Source organism: Chroicocephalus ridibundus, chromosome 2, assembly GCF_963924245.1.
Source record: "Chroicocephalus ridibundus chromosome 2, bChrRid1.1, whole genome shotgun sequence".
Lineage (NCBI taxonomy): Eukaryota > Metazoa > Chordata > Aves > Charadriiformes > Laridae > Chroicocephalus > Chroicocephalus ridibundus.
The window spans coordinates 43,014,125-43,034,733 of record NC_086285.1 but is presented as its reverse complement, the minus strand read 5'-3'; the positions used below and the strand labels follow the sequence as shown (position 1 = coordinate 43,034,733).

The 20,609-nt window shown below is 42.9% G+C and overlaps 1 protein-coding gene across 5 annotated transcripts in view; it reads right to left on the bottom strand.

Moving 5' to 3' along the window:
• The window catches only part of RARB (retinoic acid receptor beta), a 334,549-nt gene that overhangs the window by 32,773 nt on the left and 281,167 nt on the right, over positions 1-20,609 (bottom strand). For all 5 annotated transcript variants that reach the window (XM_063325207.1, XM_063325208.1, XM_063325209.1 and 2 more), the window contains one exon: positions 15,294-15,435. In XM_063325207.1, coding sequence (XP_063181277.1) covers positions 15,294-15,435 — 142 coding nt within the window. The remainder of the gene's footprint in view (positions 1-15,293; positions 15,436-20,609) is intronic.

Sequence of the window (20,609 nt, the reverse complement as noted above, 5' to 3'; positions counted from 1 at the left end):
AAGGGAGCCGTAGTCTTGAATCACAGCGTTAGCCCATGTTACAGCCTCGGCAGCTTGCAGCCCTGGCCTCCCACTAGGCCAGGGATAATAAAAGCAAAGAAATAGCTCAGCTACTATTTACCTATTCCTCTGAAGCTAATGTGGAAAACACGCCATTATGAGCTTCCGCAAATTCCTTCCGAAGGACAAAGGCTTGTTGATACTCCTACTACTAAAAGAAAATTAAAGTAAAATAAAAAAATTAAGATCAAGAGGTTATTTCCTGGCTCCTGAGGTGCCAGGGCTGGCCCCTGAAGTGGTGGGCAGCGGGGATGCGGCTCCCCAGCCATGCTCATCCTCCTGGCCCGGGCTCTGCTCCCAGCCGGCTGGAGCTGAACGACCTGCTCCATCAGGAGAGGCAGCCCAGGAGCAAGAGAAGGGAAGACCTGCGTTACTTAACCAGGTGGACGTAAAAGCTCCAGAAGATCAGCCACAAAATTCACTGTTTAAGCCTCATATCCATGTGCGGTCCAACGCAGCTGGTGGGCATGTATCGGCACCTGCCCATGGGCTTGGTCTGCAGCTGGGGGCGATTTTTTCATTAATAGTGCCTGTCATTAGGATTGTTTTGCCGCAATACTAAAAGAATGGTTTTATCAAATGGTAAAATAACATGCTGAAACAAGGCTATTGCATCCGACTGCATTTTAGCGTGTTGTTTGCTTCCTCTCCCTTCCCAAAAGCTGAGCAATTGGAATAAACAGTCTGCAAATCTGTTGATTTGTTGTTGGGGTGGGGTACTTATTTTATTTTTTTTTAAGATTGCATCATCTTTTTTTTCCACAAACCATAACCTAAGGAAAAAGAAAGGAGTGAGGTCAGGGGGTTTTTTCTTTTTGGGAAGGCCAAGCCAAGCCAGCCAGGAGTCTCTGGGAGTGCCGGGCTGGCATCATCACCAGATTCCCGTAAAAGCCCTGCTACAGCTGGCAGCTGACACAGGTAGACAAGTTTATCTACTTTATTATCTCACTGCCCACCCCAAAATGCTACACCGTCGAGCAGAGACACCTGAAATGCCTCTGGCGTCCCAGGTTTTCCTTCCGGCAGGATGGCCCTTTCCATCTGTGCGCAGCGTAACTCATCGCCGAGCCCCAGCGGGGCTGAACCTGCAGCCGCCGAAGCCTGATCTCGCAGCCGGGATCTCTGTGCCTGGGATGGCAGCAGGCTTTCACGCGACTCTACAAAGCAAAAAATGCGCCTGGGAGACAAAGGCTGTTGCTTGTGTGTTTAATAAACACTGCTCCATCCATAATTCACACGCGGAAATACTGCTTTTCATCTATTAAAGCAGGCTCTCCTGACATCTGTACTCCTCTGCTTTATGTAGCGGCAGAAGCATCATGGCATTACGGGGTCGAATTCCCTTAACACACCTGCAGCAGCCTCAGCTGTTTCAGCACTCACGTTATGACATGAATCACTCCACAAGCCTGCACCTAATTATCAGACTGTCTATTTTGATATATTTTATCTTTTATATACAATGCCAAAGAAGTTCTTTAAAATACGTTCCAACTACTCTTTCATTTAAAAAAAAAAAAAAAAATTGCTTTCTTGTCTGGGACTTAAGTTCTGAGTAAGCAGGAGTAAGTGGACCAGATTATTTAAAAATAAGGCGTGCTAGTAACTACAGGACTGGCTTAAAGAGCTTAATTCTGCCAGACAGGGTCAAGCAGCATCAAATCCTGATTTCTCCGTAAGATCTTTTAAATATCCCCAGTAAAGCCAGCACGTAACCTTTTCACATGAAGTGCTTTCACAGCACACCAGATCAGCCTGATGTAGTGATCATACAAGGAGCAAAGCAGACAGACACTTGTTTCTGGGAAGCACCAAGATACTAAAAAAAGCAGCCTTTTTATTGCTGATTTGAAATCAAAGTGATTACTGAGGCCTCTGCAACTTCCAGCACACAAGGGAGTTCATTTTGAGAAGGCAAACAAGCAGCAGGTCACCACAGAGTTAACTCAATAAAATAATAATTTCTACTTGGATAAACTGACCTAGTTTTCCCAGACTTCTCTATGAAAACAAAGGATGCAACTTGGACGTGAGATGACGTCTGAAAGGGAAGCCAAGGGCTGGGGTGAGGCGTCTGAATTCAACACGCAGCTGGGCCTTACTTAAATGAGGGTGGTGGTCCCCAGTTGACATTACAAACAACTACCCAGCATAGGATTAACTGGCATTACTAGAGGTTTCTACCCCCATCTTATCTCATTGATGCCAATGACAAATCTTTCATGTCCTTCAACAGGGACTGGGCCCTGAACTCATCATATATAGGTCTGGTACCTCCTTCCAGCTAGGATGGTCTTCTCCAAGACTGTGGCAAGCGCCTGATGCAAGAAGCACTTACAACAGGCTTTTTATGAGGTTCTCAGGATATTGTTCCTGGGCTACAACCCCCATGAGAAGCACTGGCTGAAAACTCAGATTTCCGAAAGCAGAGCTTTGTTCAGTTCCTGAAAGAACCTCCCCAGCCAGCTGCAGGACTGCCCCACCGGCCCCAGGCTGTGCAGCAGACACGGTGCACACAAGTCTGCCGGGGCCTGGGACACACAGCGTGGAGGGCAGGAACTGACAAGGATCCCTCCTGGCCCCCTTTGTAACTCATCCCGAGACTGTGCAAATCTGAACACAACACGATGCTGACAACTGGGCATTTTGGGATTCAACCCGGCGTTATTTTCCAGCGAAGCTCTGTTGTGCTGCAACACCTCTAACCAGTGCAAGTTAAACAATTTGCCCAGAGAAAATGTTCACTGAAGGGGAAACATAAAAGTATGCACAGAAAGAGGCCTGACTCCCCCTCTTTTCTAATCCATCACAGAGCATTAGAGATTAAATACTCATTAAAAAATATATATAATAACCTGTTAGGACAGGATATCTAGTGATTCCTCTTAATTGCCTTATTCTTCCCACATCCTGATTTCCAGAGAATATTTTAAAATGTTCCTCCTCCATTACTGCAAGGCCCATTAACCACAGGGTTATCCTCCCACCTCACTCCCCCCAGCCACGAAAGCAGACCCCAAAACACATGGGGCTTAATATTGCATACCCTGTGGGAGGCAGCTGATGTGCCGGTATGGTTTTATATATGTTTACGCCTTGCCATGCTTAAAACTCTAGTGGGAAAAATGTTCATAATAAACATGTGCATAGCTGTAACTGACTTAGAAAACAACTGGAAAAGTTGCCAAGAAAAGGCTTTGACATTCTCTTTAGGACAAGCAGCACTTAAGCTTTCTGCAGAATTAAAGTAACAAAATATTTCTTCTTATGTGTACTTTTTCACTCTGTTATGGGAGAGGGTTGAACACAATGGGGTTTCTTTAGCTTAGTATCAACCATCTTCTTGCCTTTGTTCTTTTTTATTATGCTCAGTCTTTTCAGCTTAAAATTGTTTTCTGGGTGTTCTGATTTAGCAGCAGTGTTCACCTGAAGAGGCAATCAAAGAGGAAAAAAAAAGTATGCACCGAGCTTCTCCTCCAAATTACAAGAAGGGGCAAATTGAGCACCCTTCTTGTAGAAGGAGGCTGTCAAAAGCCTCTTATGAACTAACAGTTCTCCATGTCACTTGTAACAGGGATCTGGACTGCACGGGTCTGATTCCTGAGGTTCTCAATGGGATAACCAGACGGCATGGCGCTATATGTGTGGACTACGAGACCAAATACACACTGAACTCTGAACTTCCACATCCATCTTTATGAGACATTAATTTGAAGCACAAGAGCCCTGGCTTGCTCCCTGCCCAACAAAGACAGACCAGTATGGCCAGAGAGTAACTCAAGCTTCACTAATCCTAATGCTCCATCTTCCAGTATCAATGATTCTTCTGGATCAGAAAAAAACCCCACTTTGATAAAGTTTCAGAAGTGACAGTTTTTTGAGCAGTTCTTCTCCACTGTCTCTCCACTAGAATCAAAATAAATCATGCCATGGGTCACCCAGAAGTGCTATGGCAAGTGAAACAGGGGGAAGACAGTCCCTGTACATAAGGAGCAGCTCACGCAGCAACGGTGCAGTAAGGGATGCTGAGCACGCAAGGTGCAGCAGCTCATCACATAAGGACCTTCATTTACTGCAGATTTGTCTTCCTGGGCTGATGCCTTCTCTACCGATGCCCCTAGGTTAGAAAATAGCTAAAGCCTGTGCTTATACCAAATTTTTAAAAGGTAAAAAATACATCTCAATCTTTACTCTGCCACGGGGACATCCTCTAAAAGTACACAACATAAGAAAGCAAGTAAAAGTACTATGCTTCACAAGAGCACACGTAACTTGTGGATTCTTTGAAAAGTAATACTACTCCCCATAAACTCCTGCAATTCCTGGCAATTTCCATTTTTTCCACCTCTCTTACATTGTGTTACTATTTCCGTAATGCAAACTGTAATCAGCTAGTTGGGAGTCAGAATCATAGAACAAAACCCAGAAGAACAGAATAAAACCAAAGAAACCAGAACTTTTTTTCAGGAGAGATGGGAAGAAGCAAAGGATTTGCAGCAGCACCCATTCCACCAGGGCTGACTGACAGCGGGAAACCTGCTAACGATGGAAATAGGAGAAGATGGAGCAGGTGAAAAAGGTGAATCTAGATCAACTGGTGGATCAAGGAACGACGACCTCTCCCGCTCCTTCAACCGCGCGGTGATGTCTTCACCAAAACTATGTGCTGCTGCCAAGGGAGTAAAGCACATCTCCCACCAGAGAGGCAGCCACCCGGCACCCCTGAGCCATCTGAGGAATTGCACGTGTGCCCGCTGCTGAAGGAGGGAGTGCGGTGATGCCTGCAGCATTTTTAAAAAGCTTTCCCTTATCTTCCAGTATCATTCCATTTAGTATTCCTGTTTGTGATGTTTTAATCCACCCTCACTGCTAAGTTTTCCTATTTAATTCAATGCAGTCTTCCCAGGCTCTCAAGTTTTATGGTTCAGAGTTCCCCAGGTTTAAATACATTGAGTTCTGCCTCCAAGAAAAGACTGATGGTGGAGCATCGACCTACTTAACATGGGAAAAAACAATCCCAAATGCAAAATGCATGACGCAACCTGCTGGTAATCCCTCTTCCCACACGTTTAAAGACGAAAAATGTTTAAAAATATAATGCATTGAAAATGATACAAACGTAATACGCTTTGTTAGTCTGTCATTTTAAATGGTTTGTAAAGTCTTCCCTCAGAGGACTGGACTTAAATCATTCATTAACTTGAAGCCGATTGCCTTGTCCTGGGAAGGGGGAAGAACATGGATTTCTCAGATGTAACCCAATTTCCTACCAGAAACAAAAACAACCTGATGAAATTCCGTTACCAAAACCATCTATCATACCCCAAGCAGAAGCGTAAATAAACTAATCACAAAATGAGCTCCGTCAGCAAAATCTAACTTTATGGGGAGTTTTTAAATTAACATTTCACTTGCTTAAAAGTTTAAAAAAAGAAAGAAAGAAAGTAAGAAAAGAAAAGTAGGTCAGCATGTTTCCCCAGCATGTCTTTCTGACTCCATTAAAACTGTCTGTCAGATGACTAACCATGCCTGTAATCCAACTAAAAGCATGTTTGCTTTCTGTTGCACTTTTTGCCAGGGGAAAGGAAGAATTCCACTTAGCTTTAACTCTCAAAATTCAGGTAAATGTCTCCAAAAGTCAGACAATTTCCTCATATTTACTCATCAAATCTGTTTATATCGACAATAAGCAACCGGTTATGGATGCATGGCGCTGAGAAATGATCCTGCAGCTGATTAAATGCTTATCAGCCACAGGCACCGCCTGTAGGGCTTTAAGCTACTACTTGTTAAAGTCAGTTTCAGAGCTGCCGTCTGATTGACAGACTTTTCTTAAGACTTAGATTTAAAAATTTAAGAGCTTTCAGAAACATGCAAGCATGCCAACAAGTACCGAAATACTTCTGTTCACTTTGGGTCAAAGGAAATTAAAAATCCCAATGCCCTACAACCTTTCTTTTTCCTTTTGTTAGTATTAAGCGGAGAGCGTTATTTAACATAGGATAGAAAGGGTGTTATTTGTACCGCTTGTATGCCATCTAACTTTAAAAAAATCCTGTACACTTTCCACGCAAGAGCTGAGGAACTGGAGATTAACTGTTCCGATGTATTTTAAATTGAGCATGTGATACCAAGTCAAACTGAAAACAAATTGAGGCTATTTTTAGAGCAGAGTCCTAGGGCCAGCATCCCAGCAGGAGGAGCTGCAACGTGTCAGCCGGCTTATCGCAGGCACGGCAATGGAAAACTCCCTCTGCTATAACAATTCATAGAGCGGATGAAAGCAAGCCGTAGGAGCCTGACAGCAGCAGAGGGAAATCCATGGCCTCATCTACTTATGTAGAGATCTTCCTAAACCGTCTTTGAGAGCTTACTGGTTTCCGAGTGCCTGCTTTTTATCTTCCACGCCATCAGCACAGGAGTTGCTCTCCACAGAGAGGCCAGCACGGGCTTTGCTCCTTTGCCTTCTGCAGAGGCACCTATCCTACCCGAGAACATCTCCAGTACAGCGATCGCCAGGAAAACGAAGAAGTAAGTTTGCAGACATAAACCGTCAGGAAGTTGTACGCATTCTCACATATGTTTCTTCTAAGGGGAAGGACCAAATACGTGTCTCCTCTGATAGAGTCCTTCAGGCACATTCGGGTTGCTGCAGTTCAGACTTCCCAGAACTCTTGGGAACAATTTACTGCATTTCTCATGAACCTTGGCTACTGTAGATAACATTTTCAGGTTGGCCTGACAACCAAATAAGCCATGTTTAGCTTCAAGGCCCAGGACATTGGCAATTTGCTCGTTCCCAGACTGATATTTATCTCATCGACATTTCTCCATCCTTCAAATTCAACATCCAAAAATAAAAAAAGCATTCAAAGGGAGAAAAAGAGATAGTGGAGAAACCACAAGGTGCCAGTATAGAAAGCACAACCCACACAGCGCAATTGCAATTAGGAGAAAGAGAGGCATCAAAGATGCCCTGTGCCCCCGAACAAGAAAATGATCCGAATGAGGAATACGGAGCAGTGAACTGAGTGCATAAAGGAAGAATGGAAGCTCTGAAACAAAGCTTTTGAGGTCATGGGATTGGGGTCTCAGCAGTTATGTCTGCATGACCAAGCAAGCGTGGCCTCAGCCCTGTGCTTCAGAGCGCGTGGACCGGGGCAGGGACAGGCTACCTCCAGATTTCCCATCTGCTCTTACAGCAGCATTGCCCAGCACAGCGCAAGGCAGAAAGGATAACCCAGGGTTTTTCCTGCCATGAAAGCAGTTGGGATACTAAACTCAAGAAGAGGCAAAGGCCACCTGCAATGCCAACACAAATGCATGGAGCCAGTGTTTTCATATGTACGATCCAAAATAATGCTGTAACTCCCCCCACAGACACCCCAAAAACAAAGTGGCGGATAAGAAATTACAGAAAAATTACACAGAAACAACGAGATCCACACAAGAAGTGGCTTTGTAACAGATATTCACCCTCAATGCCTTTTACTGGGAATCTGACTAAAGAAAGCATGTGATGATCCCTAAAAAACCCCAAAGGTGTGAAATGAAAAAAATGGGAAGTTCTGCCTCTGTCAGTGCCACTAACTCTACTGATTGAAGAACCGGAGCTCTGGAGGAGGTGGCACAGGGCAGGGCCACCATAGAAACCTGAGCTGCTAGCATCAACAGGCAGGCATTAGCCACTCCATGGGCTCTGGCGAAATGTGCTACCTTAAAAGAAGAAAGGGTTCGATCAAGTCTGAGGACTTCGGTAGAGCCACTGAGCAGTAACACGTACTGCTCTGGAGTGTGCTGTGGGTCTAAACAGAAATTAAGATTGTATGTGCATTACACTTTTCACTGGGTCTAGTTATCTCTAAGTTTCACCTGTAACAAAAAAGTTACTTGTACAAGGACTCTGTGCCATTCAGCTGAATTTCTTCCCCAGGACAAGATCAAGAGGCGTTCAGAAAGTCCACTAATATCTCATTGACACTTTTTCCTTTCGTAAAGCACATCTCTTTCAGAGCACGGTCGGGTACTGCAGTACAAATGATTAGCATAATAACTTTAGAAGTGCCCCAACTTTAATAAAACACCTTGTTAAGCAAAAACGTAAGAAAGCCACACATTTACCATTGCCAAGGACTAGGATTGATGGATGCAGACAAAGGCTGCGGAGAGCACACGAGCCCTGGTAACTTCTGCCAGGATCCGTGTTGTCATAGAGACAGCAGAGAGCGATGAAAAGTTCACCACGGTAGCTATACCTTAGTGAATAAGTCTTAATGTAACTTCCAGCTGAGGACATGTAATCAATCTCTGTATGAGCTTATTGAAGGAATTCCCTTTATGCTTACTCAGTCCTCAAGAGCCCAAAATGAGGGAAAAGGTTTTAAAATATATATATATTTTACTACTTTTGAAGACAAGCCAAGGCCTAGTGCTTCTTTTGGATAAAAGTGGGGAGGAGAGATAACTGGGTTTTTTGAACAAGAAATGATGTAAAACATGAAAAACTTGATAAAGACATTAAAAAAAAAAAAAAAGATGGAAAAAATAATTCTAGGGCAGCCTGGCAAGATGGGCCCCGTTCAGCCATGTCTCCCCCCTCCTCTAGACACTTCTCCCACGGAGGTGGACGCAGCCCTGGCATCTCACTGCTGCTCTTCTCCCATCTGCTTCAATCACCTCATTCCCTCTGACACTGCAAAACACAGGACGTTCCCAGCCCTCTCTTCCCTCTCTGTGCCTTTCTCCTGGCATCTTCCTCCCCAGTGGCATTCGACCCCTGTTTTATCTTCCTGCAGGGCAGCAGCACCCCCTGACCCTCTCCGCGTCCCTGCTCTGGGCTCCGTCCCACCACTTGGGAGGTACGGGATGCTGGAGCCAACAACAAGCAGCACAGAAACAGTGCCAGGGATTGTTTATTGGCTGGGGTCTTCAATTCTTAGTTTACACAATTATGGGTTTTCTATGCAAGAAAGGGGGGGGGGGGGAACGCAGCACCAGCGTGTTTATGGTTTAAAGTTACAGCTATTTGTGTAATGCCTGAAAGGCAATGAACAGAAGAAAAAGCAAACCTTAGGATGCTATTCATACTTTCCCCTAACATTTTAGGATATAAAGATCAGACTAATTACCAAACAATCTTGAGTTGAGCAGGGTTCACTAATCACACTTTGCTTGAGGAATTAGGAGAGAATTTACTTAGCTGCATCATGAAAGGTGCCAATAAATTGTTCAGCTGGAGAGTTAACATAATAAAAAAAATCATTTTTTATGTTATTTTCTTTAGCAGTTTATTAATTGCTGCCTCAAATACTTTTCTGAAACACAACGAGCTGCAAATGAATTCATGGGCTATTAATCTGCTGTACATGGCACTGGAGGGAAAGCTCATTAGGTGAGTTGATGCAATTACTGCTATTACATAACCATCTTCACAGAACATAGAGTAAATTATGAATAATAACATTCAATCTAAGTTGCTCCTTTAAACATTAAAGCTGGCAAGTGAAAGCCATGCAAAATCAGGGGGAAAGGCTGAAACACAAAAGAGGCAGACCCCAAAAGGAGAAAAGAAAAGCCAATCTGCTTCTTCTGATCACTTCAAACCGATGTGAAAAGCAAGAGATGTTTGTTTAACCATGGGAAACAATGTGCAACAAGTAGAACTCAGCTCCCTACAAGAGAATTTTAATTGTATATAAATCATTTTCAGCCACCCAGCATAACAAAGTGTGCATTATCTCTGGCAGAGGACAGACCAACACTAGAGCACTGTGGTTTTTGTAGCAGGAAGACCCTTCATGTTGGCTTTGCTCTCATCTTAAAAAAAACCCTCACCATCAGTGATACTGAGCACTTGGCATTAACTTTTAAAAGTTCCCAATTTGTCAGCCTGAAAAAATAAGTACAAGCATTTATGTCTGATCAGCAATTGAAAAAAACCCCAACCTTAACGAACAAAATGAAAAAAATCTGCGATCTGTAAGGCTTGATCACCGTTTCCCCACTATCGATATACTCGAATTCTTAATTTCATTGGTATTTTCACAGTTTACATCTTCCACCTTCAACGCACTTACAATACAAGGTCTCCCAGCCCCTGTAAAAAGACTCATAATTTTCACCTCTCAAGATAGGAACACTTGTCTAATCGGCTTGTAGTGTTTAGAGAGAGGAATTAGTCCCAGAACAGAATTGAGGGTTTTGTGATTTCCACTCTGATATTTAGCTCGTGCCTCTCGAGGAGGCAAGGCGAGTCAGGAGTCAGCAGGCGAGGCAACCATGCTGGAATTTTTGAACAAGCCCCCAGCCACTATGTGGTATTTAGGCATCTAGTTAAAAATCTAGCCCGTAGCAAAGCAGAAGCAGTTGTTAAATCCCGTGCTTACTGCTGGCTAAACAGAACAAAACCCACTTTAGTTCTCAGTAAAAGCGTCTAAACAAAGATTTCACGCATTCTAATTAATTCACTTTAAAATTACATCAGTGGAATCTGCATGAACTTCTCAAATGCGACTACTTAGACTAGCTCTCCCTTATCAGTCATTAGAGATGGAATTGCACTTCACTAAGGGGTCTGAAAGAAAATGAAACAGGAATATAAAATAAAAAAAATACAAACATGACAGTTCTTCAAGTTGATGCTTTCTGGTTGCCAATTTAAACCAGAATTAAAATAACTGAATCAATTCATTTTGTTGTTCAGCAGCAGAATGTAATCATATGTTTCGAGAAGCATGAACATTTAAATATTATAAGACTTTGAAGTCTGTGACAAAGAGTAACAGACATTTCTGAGCAAGTTTAAAAAAAAAAACAAATATGGAGCACAAAAACTGGATTCTCTCCACTTCATGGTAATTCCCCTGCATTCCCTCCCTTCCTCCTTCCCTCCCTCCAGGGAGGTTAATTGTAAGCAGATTTACAAATCTGAACATTGCTTCAGTGCACTGAAGCAATCTGGAACAATAATTCTGTGCCTTTATAAACATAATTTTGCTCTATTAGAGCTCACTGCAGACAAGGTTCATGCCAGTACGGAGGGCTTCTCTGCATCACACGCTGGTGCGTGGGCTGGGTGTGTGTCTGAGGGGGACCCCGCGAGATTATCCAGCGCAGTGACAATCCTTGCAGCCTGCAAATTTTGTAAAAGAGGATAGAAGTGGAAGAGCTGCTGGGCTAAGCTGAGCAGTGGTGGCAGAAGGAAGCTCCATTTTCTTCCTCCTGGTACCCTCCAATAAATCCATTTTAGGTTTTCGTTAAGGGCAGGCTTCACCTTACAAAGCCTATGTTCCAGCATCCTGCTTGAAAGAGTCCATTATTGTTGGAGAGTTTTGCCCAGCTTCCCGCGTGTTCCCTTAATTGCGGGAGGCAGTGCCGTACGCATGACCCCTCGCCCGCTCCTGAGGACCGAGGTCCCTGCATCCAGGCAACAGTGTGCTGCTTGCTGACACCTGGGGTCAGGCCAAGGATGGTGCTTCAACATCAGCTTAGAGATCACGTAATAGAAGGGCAAAGGTTAGTTTCCTAAGGCTCTCCATCACATAATGAGCCACTGTCAGCCTTAGTAGCCTTCTCACTTCCACGGCAGCAAAAAAAAAAACAAAACCCAAATCCTGTGTGATCACCCTTTGTCTCCACAAGTTAATTGAAAAAATTAACAGGCTGGAAGGGTAAGAAGGATAGAAACGGTTTGGAGTGGGGATCAGAGCCCCAGCTGCACCTACACGCTCCTGAGCACCTACGTATGGACTGATGTGGGACAGGCATACAGCAAACCCCAAACCTGATGTGCTGCCGGTCGAGGGGCTGGCTCCGGGCTGGTACCACCAAGAGCCGCAGCTTGGGTTGCAGGGACACAAGCTCAGCAGTTTCTGAAGGAAGAGGAATCAGATGAAAGGCGGCAGGGCTTTATTTCAAGCTGTGTTTTGCCCTGCTGTAGGATGATAAGACAGTCATCGCTAAGCCGTTTCCCCTCACACCCTTTGTCTTGTCTATTTGGAGCACAAACTTTTTGCGACAGCGGCTGCACAATGAAAGACGGTCAGGTCCCTACACTAGTGGGATCCAGTTTCAGCGGGTCCTGCAGATATTATCACAAGGCAAATAGCTCCACTCCTGCCCTGGAGGCAGTCTTGTTATTGACCTCTCCTGATCAGATCTGGGGACTAACATGGAGTCTAAGATAACTTTTTTTCCCCTACACGAACAAAACAACCCATAAAGAAATGCAAATTTGGTGCATTCCTTCATCATCTCACCTCATTCTCTAAACCGAAGATAAAAGCATAGAAGCAACACTGGGGTACCTCTTCTCTTCCAAAACACTGTTACCTCCATTCTTAAAACCTTACTTATCACACTGGCTGGGCAGCCAGTTCTCATCTCGGATGTTTGGATGTTTGCGTGTAACGCTCATTAAACTCAGAAGGAGTCGCATATGCAAGTACTTTTGCATGCCCTTTAGAGGCAGAACAAATAAACACAGGACTGTAACATTTAAGCACAGATTATTCTGTATACTGAAATACCGCATTTACCCCTCCTTAGCTCCTGGGAACAGACCTTGGGGTTCCTATTTGCAGCTGCCCACCACAAGTACTTTCCCTGTTTGAGCACTGTAGGCTTGTTTCCCTATGAGATTCCTCTGATACTTCTTTCTGTCCTTCATTCATGGCTTTCACATTACAAGGTAACAGGACTGTAAGAAGACAGAAAACCAAAATGTGAATAAGGTGCTGGGGGAAAAGAAAAACCTCTGTTTGGTAAGAAAAAGCCCACTGACAAATGTGCCTTTATTTACACAAACTTCTAAAGAAACGGAGTTGAAACCTGGAGACATGTGTGAAAGAAGGTCAGATAAGAAAATAGTTTTTCAAATCTCTTAAGAGACGAAAAGCTCCTGTTTATGAAGGGATAACACGGAATCACTTCAGACTTAGTTCTTAAACCCAGAAGACAAGACACGCTGCGTTCAAACTGATGACATTTAAAATAATTTCTCTATTCCTTTGCAAACACCTTCTACAGAAATGCAGCCAGAGGACATCCCTCACTTCTCCCCTCTGTTCCCCCTCCAACCTCCTATCCCCCTTTTTACTGCCCGTAGTGGTTTGAGATAAAGGCAACTGCCAAAGGGCAATTTCACTCAGTTCACCCAAAGAAACAGGCAGAGCAAAACCTTAGTTCTTGCTGGCAAAACTCCAGCGATCCTATGGGAGAAAACAATCCATCACCTGAAAGGCACCAAGTCTTTCTACTTTACCCTAAAAGCAACTCTGGTTAACATGTTAGAAATACTGCTGATATTTCCAAAACCTACTCTGATGTGACGTTACAGCATTTAATAAGATTACTACTTCACGTCAACAATAAAACCCTTACGAATTCAAGACCAAGAAGCCCTCAGGTGAGAAAAGTGTTTTCTCTCGTCTTCCAAACTGCATCGTGCTGTTTTTACCAAGGAGAAAAGCTTCATGTGCACAGATACGTATGCGGTCAAATATCTATCAATAAAGTCCTCATTCATTCTTACATCTCTGTGCACCGTTTTATTTGTCCTGCCTTCTCCTTTACTCCCATCATGGTCTCCACAGTAAACTGATACATAAGTATAGGTAAGTGCACTTCAGGCACATAAGAAAACTAGAAAACCCAACAAGGACAGTGAAATCATGGAAATCCTAAGACTTCCTAGCTCCCCCAGTTGCTTGAAAATTGATGTCAGCCCTTTTCAATAACCACAGTTTCAGATATCCAGGAAAAGGAGTTGGAAACACTGCAAAGTGGTCCTAAAGATGTATCTTATTCTTTCTCTGCTCCTTCTCTGAGAGGAAAGGGAAGGTGGGAGAGAGAAATAGGATGCAACCAGCAGGGACGAGTGTGACTTTGGGACCCCTTCGGCTCCTGCCCAAGTACGGAGAAAGGCACTACTGGAAAGTCCCACACAATTCAGAAAGGAGAAATGCTGAGGATGAGAACTGATTTAAGTCACAGTTCAGTCGTAAATGTATCATCAGTGTCATTTTTTTTATTCTCTGGTCTTAAAAGTCTCTCCAAGGAACTCCTGTGGGTGAATTAAAGTAAAGAAGTGGTGTTGGGCAATTTTGCTCCCTCTCTTATGTCCACACTGCAAATTCCTAGTAGTGTTTATTATTGGAATTGACCTACTGAAATCGGTAACATCACTGATAAAGGTGAAAACTCTCAACAATCAAATCACTACACCAAAGACTTTTTTTGCTACTGCAATCACTCCAATCAAAAATGAGAAAGTTTCAGAAGCATTACTCCATAGGAATTTGAGAATGGCTAAATTTTAGCTAAATTTTCATGCATGACAGGGATATCAATAAACTGGAAAAAGAGAAAAATCACAGATTTCCACCTAAATATTTTGAAATGTTAATTTAAAGGGCAAACCAGAGATTTCTAGAAAAGAAGGGAGAGGAAAATTCTTCGGGTTTTTTGTGCACTTGGCAGCACTTTTACACAGTCAGGTTTTCTGGCTTCGCAGGTTGAGAAGAGGATTTACCACCTTGTTTCACCTTTCGGGCAAGCTCCAAACACAGTAAGAACAGAAGGCTGTTGTACCATGAGTTTTGTAAAATGGCACAAACTGGCCCTATGACTAAAAGAAGAACCTCTGGCACAAGCACCTTCACTGGCACAAGGGTGAAGGTACAAGGAAGAAGGTGAAGGAAGGTGAAGGAAGAAGGCTGCTGCGTGCTGCGCCATGGGGAAGCCTTCAGGAAATGACAGCCCAGGCTGACAACCAAGCCCAGCAAAGCCACCAGCCGGTCTGCAGGGCAGAGAGAGGACTGAAACCGAGCTTAAGAAGCCAGTGCTATTCCCCATGCGCCCTTGCCCCAAGAAGCCATTCCTAGAGCAGATGCTCTAGGATCCAATCTTGAAGCAAGTCTCTGTGGGTTTGTTCTTTTAAAAAACCTGGCGAAATTACCCACCTGGGCGTTCTCACACCCACACAGGGTGACCACCCCACACAAGCAGTGTTGCACTAGAAGTTCTTAACTGATGGCATTTAGACTGCAAAGTTAAGGACTCAGAAGCTCGCAATCTACAGGCCTGAAGTTGTGTACAAAATTCATACTCCTGTCTCTGCCTACAAATGCAGATACTGGCTTCGATCACATAACTGCACAATAGTTTTCTTCCTTGGGACTGCCACATAATCATAGGATATGATAAACAAAAAATTGTTTCTGAAGACAACTTACATTCTTTGGACATTCCCACTTCAAAGCACTTCTGTAGTCTGCAGTACTGGCAGCGATTTCTGGTAACTTTATTGATAACACAGTTTTTATCTCTGTGACATGTGTAAACCATGTTCTTCTGGATACTCCTGCGGAAAAAGCCCTGAAATCAAGAAAAAAAGAAATCAAATAAACTTTTGAGCTTCCCATAACCCTTAGAGACAGGCACTAACATTGCTTTAAAATAACAAAATAAATTCAAAGTTATGGCTGGAGTATGGCATCTTTAAAGACTCAGTCTTATTATAATTTAGTACTGTTTCTTGCAACATAAGACTCATCTCTTAAATAAAAACTAATTAAATAATGCAAACTAAGGCCAAAATAAACAAAACTAGAACCAGTAACAGCATTCAGGAAATGAGGTCCTAGATTTTACAAAAAAGCTCAAACAAAAATGGTTTGGGCTTACAGATGTAGTAATGAGTTGGATAAACAACAGTCTTCCTAACAGATCCGCTTGGAAGTCAACCACGCATCCAACAACCAACAGCCTCTCTCAGCCTAAAGGTCCCACTTATTTCTGTTACTGCGAAGATTCTCTAGTTTGAACGCTGCATGTAAAAAGAGAAATAATTTGAAACCCAGGTCACTTTGCTGCTGGAACTCCTACGGCAATTAATGAGGCTTCTGCAGGTGGAAGAGTTCCAGCATCAGGTTATTGAGTTGTGAACTTGTAAAAGTTCCCAATTACAGCACTTTTTTCTTATTCAGATACAGCTGTGAAAATAATCAAGTAATTACAATGATCTTGAACAGAAATTAAAGAAAACTAGAGGTCCGGTTTGTACCCAAGGAACACCATTTGACTGGATTCCTCCTTCGGCAAGTAAAAAAGAGAAAAACAGCCATAAATGGCAAGGTTACCTAGCACAGAAGAAAGGCAAAAACCAAGTTAATTTCTTTGTCTGCACTAAAAAACAAGCTTTAGATAATATCATATAATAATGAAGAAAAAAAAAACAAAAAGAAGGTTACTTTAAGCATTTTACAGCTCAACCCACAGATATTCAGCGAAAGTATTGCTGCAACAGACATTTGGAAATTTGACAGCACTATTTAACCTTCTCACTCAGATTTTGAAAATCATTTCAGCAAGCACCAGGGTCAAATTTCAGTCAACATCGTAGCATTAGGGAAGAATAGTTAGCAATTTAGTATTTGTTGGAGGCCTTGAGAGGTTAAAACTCTTCAACCAGCCACATGTTTACACCCTACAGGGAAGCGGTAAACTTGATACCGCAGACAATAGCTCTGTACCCACAATGCATTTGTCTAAAGATGCAATCATGGTAAGCTATAAAATTGGCTCTCCTGGATGCACTCTTCGAGATAACGCGAGTAGTTCAAAAGACAAACCCCTGTCGTTCAGAGTTAACTGGGAGAGTTTCTGGCCATATCATCAGGGAGTGGCAGGGCAGGCACAGTCAGCAAGGGCTGGTCATAAATTCCTTGCACACCCAACATGCTATAGATGCTAATGTTATGAAAATATCTCAAATTCACTCAGAACTGAAAAATGCCTGCTTAATCACGTAACCCCTGGCAATAGCTTTCTGCACAGTTCTCTTGCACAGGCAAGCCCCATCCTGAGGTTAGCTCCTCTGATTTAGAAGATACTTAATATTACCATAAAAGAGGTAAGTAAAAACTCTTCACTTCTTTCTTTTCCCTAAGCTACTGGACACAGAAGAAGAATTTAAAGCTATTTGTTTAGACAATTAAAACCTTTTAAGTTATCAATAACACTGCTATTTTATATTCCACACTTCTCATCATTAACACTGCTTGAATCTTTGCAACGGGAAGTATGGCAAGCATGTGTGCGTTTGTTTACTTGCCGAGAAGAAAATTTATGGTAATATTCACTTGCCCCTTTCTTGCTTTGATATTTCCCTAATTGCCATGCCCAGCTCTGCGGTAATTGCCAAGGATGCTAACCAGAACTGTGAGAAGTCTATGGCATCTATTTTGGTTTAATTCAACGGATGGGAAGTGTGAGCTGTGATGGTTCAATGGTCTCTATACGGCTTACTCGGTGACCATTTTTCAGTTGGAAAGAGGTAGGGGAAGCCAAGACTGGTCGCTTCCCCTGCAGCCACCCCAGTTTAATCCAGTGCTTCATGTAAATCAACACCCACAGCCACTGATGGAATAACCCTCCTACCACCAGCCTGACAGGGCAGGAAACAAAATGGCCCAAACAGACAAAATTGACCCTCTCGTGCAGCAACTGTCTCACCAAGCTGAACAACTGGAGTAATTTAAAAAAAAAAAAAAACCAGCCCCCAAAGCCTCCTCTTTGCCTGCACATGCGTTGGGGCAAAGGCTGCTGTGCATCCATGCTCAAGACACTTCTGATTTACTGACACGGGCACTACTCAAACGAAATACGAATGTCAAGTGTCACCCAAAAAAAAAGAGGAAACAGCCTCCTCCAAATATACCTGTACTTCACCAAAACATAACCAGTAGCTAACGGCACCCAGTGACTGATCGGCTGTTCTGGTATTTAAATGTAGGTTCTGCATCCTTTTAACCTAGGGTTTAATTACAGCCCGTCAGGAAGGAAAGCAGAAGGGGCTGTCTCAGTCCTTACCATACAAAGCTCACCACACAGCCCAACAGAAGGAGGTGATCCAACTTCTGCAGACAGCAAGTATAAAGCATTCATGAACTCATTACTAATATAAAAGGCTTAAGAAGAACAAACTCAGAAAAAGCAGACCTCCAGGTCAAAATGAAGAGAGTTTCTCCAACAGCCTCACCTCCTTAGGCAATATCCTACAGAGAGCGAAAGATATAGATGACGATATTAGTTGTGGAAACTTAGACTGTTGTTTTACAAACTGTTTTCTAACACCTGTATTTGATTTTCTTCCTGGAGTAATTCATGAAACAGCAAGAAAAATGTAAAGGCATTCAGGTGAAAAAAAGTATAACGTGGTCCTGCTCAAAATTAATGACCTGTTTCTCAACAGCATGTTCATGCCTGCTCTCTGAGTACTTTTCTCTGAGACAACAGCGGGATACTATTTCTACTAAGATTTGTGCTGCTGGGTGCTGGGGCTTGGCTTCCCCACCCGCCTCCACAGCCAGAAGTTTTGGGTGGCACTTCAAATAGGGTCATACCTAGAAACACTTCTCGAATCTGACACTGGGCTAAAAACCCAGACAGTGTCCCGTCTGTCCCTCTGTGAGGGTTTGCACGTCACCTGCTTTGGTTACCTGCAGCTCTGCAGCGAGAAAAAAGCCTGCAGGACAAGGGGATGGGCAGAGCGGGCGCTTGTTGCCCGGTGAAACAGAAAAGCACATTTAAAGCATTTCAAGGCTGGGTTCCAGATAGCACAGGTATAATACACTGGCCTGTTTGCTAAAAATAGCAAAGTTAGAAGTAGGTCCAAGTTTTCCTCTGAGTGCTTTTTGTCAAATGACTTCCATGTGATCTCACAACCTCAACTGTTTCTTCAAAACCCAAGAAAATCTGAATGCAACCTAACCTTAAGAAGTTGCCAGAAACTTCAGAGATGGCAAACCACCACTGCTTATAAATTAATCAACTTTTAGTGCCTACTGGCTCTTGGAAAACAAGCTACTACTTACTGTCATACATTCAGCTCTAAAGGAATCTGTCTGGCTGAATATTTACATGTGCAATTTTTTATGCAAATATTTTAGCATCCTGTCTACTCCCTGTGACGGGAGATGAGACGCTCCTGTGCCAAACACACGCACAAATGATTCTTTCTTTGTAGTTTAAAATGCCTTATAAATATATATAAAAAAACATTCTGTGAGACATAAAGCATTACCGTCATATCTAATTGTTTTTGATAGCACCTACAAAGTATTTGAATTCAAAGTAGAGGAAGCTACTGAGGACTTATCAGAACAGTGATTTGCTCTAATATTCCTTTTATCCACAACTTTTGAAAGGAACACGGATCTTGTGTTTTTATTTTAGCGAAGACAAACAAAGCTTTGCAGAAATCACACTTCTGAATTAATTCCGTCCTTCTGAGCTGATTTTATCGGCATCCTTTACACAGAGCATTTTTGGACAAACATTTCAATTTTTAATCTCATCTTTTCTGCGCCCCACACCACGCTCCTCTCAGGCCCACCAATCTTGTTATCTTAATGGATGACAGATAGAGTATCACTCTGACCATGCCACATTAGGTGTCCTCATTTACCGAGTGCAAGGAAAAAATGCTGAGTATAAATTATTCAGAAATCTATTGTATCAGCGTGTGTTCTCTGAGCATCCACCACTGGCAGAGCAGACAGATTATTTTTCACTTTTAATTGTGTTGATATCTTATCTGCCACACTGAAAGCAGAGAGTGATACGTGAAACCGTATGTATCAAGCAGCAAATAAACCCAGTTTACTAGATCTATTGCTTAGAACTGAATAACCTATTTAGACAATCTAACTTCAGCACAATGCCAGAAAACCCCACCTCATCCCACTCACCACTTACTCTTGTAGTATTTGCCTGCTAGTTTGTCAAAATGAGAGAGCTCAGCACAGAGCAGTGGTGCCCACAGAGAATATAAACTATTTCAGCAATATTTTGGATATCATTATGCCAGTGGCTATCTGAATACAAAGGAGCTCATTAAGGATGAACCCTCAAGACAATGTTAAGTGTTTAAGCTTATGAAGTCCCCCAGAATTGTTAGCATGAACTGCGATCCTTACGTATCTGATAGGGAATCTATACAACTCCCCCTCCTTCACCGTTCAGCTGACATTGGCAAGGCAGATGATTTAGAGCTCAAGTTATACACATCACATGAAGAGATGGATCATTTGATCTCAACAACATCTTAAAAATATTTTGCCAGCATAGGGCATGCCAGATCTTATTTGCAGATGTAGTGGGCTTACAAGAAGAAAATTGGCGCTGCCAGCCAGGGACAGGGTAATCAGCAGAGAAGGGCTATTGCGAGCTCAATCTGTTTAAACAGCCTGCTTGGTTCATCTGGTTCAGCTTTGATTACCCCCAAATACAGGCAGCCAGCTACGACTCCTGCAGATTTAGAGGCCATTCTTGGGTAAATTTGCAAAATAAGACTCTGAATGAAGTGTATTGCTACTTTATCGTAAAAGAAACAAAGGAGTCGGAAGGACTTTTCTATGGTACGGTTTATCAGTCATTTATAAACTCTGACTGAGCTCTGAAGCGAAAGATAAAAAAACCCAGTAGCAACCAAAAAGAAAATCCAGCCCACAACATACCTGAAACCTCTGCCGTTAGCTTTATTCTGA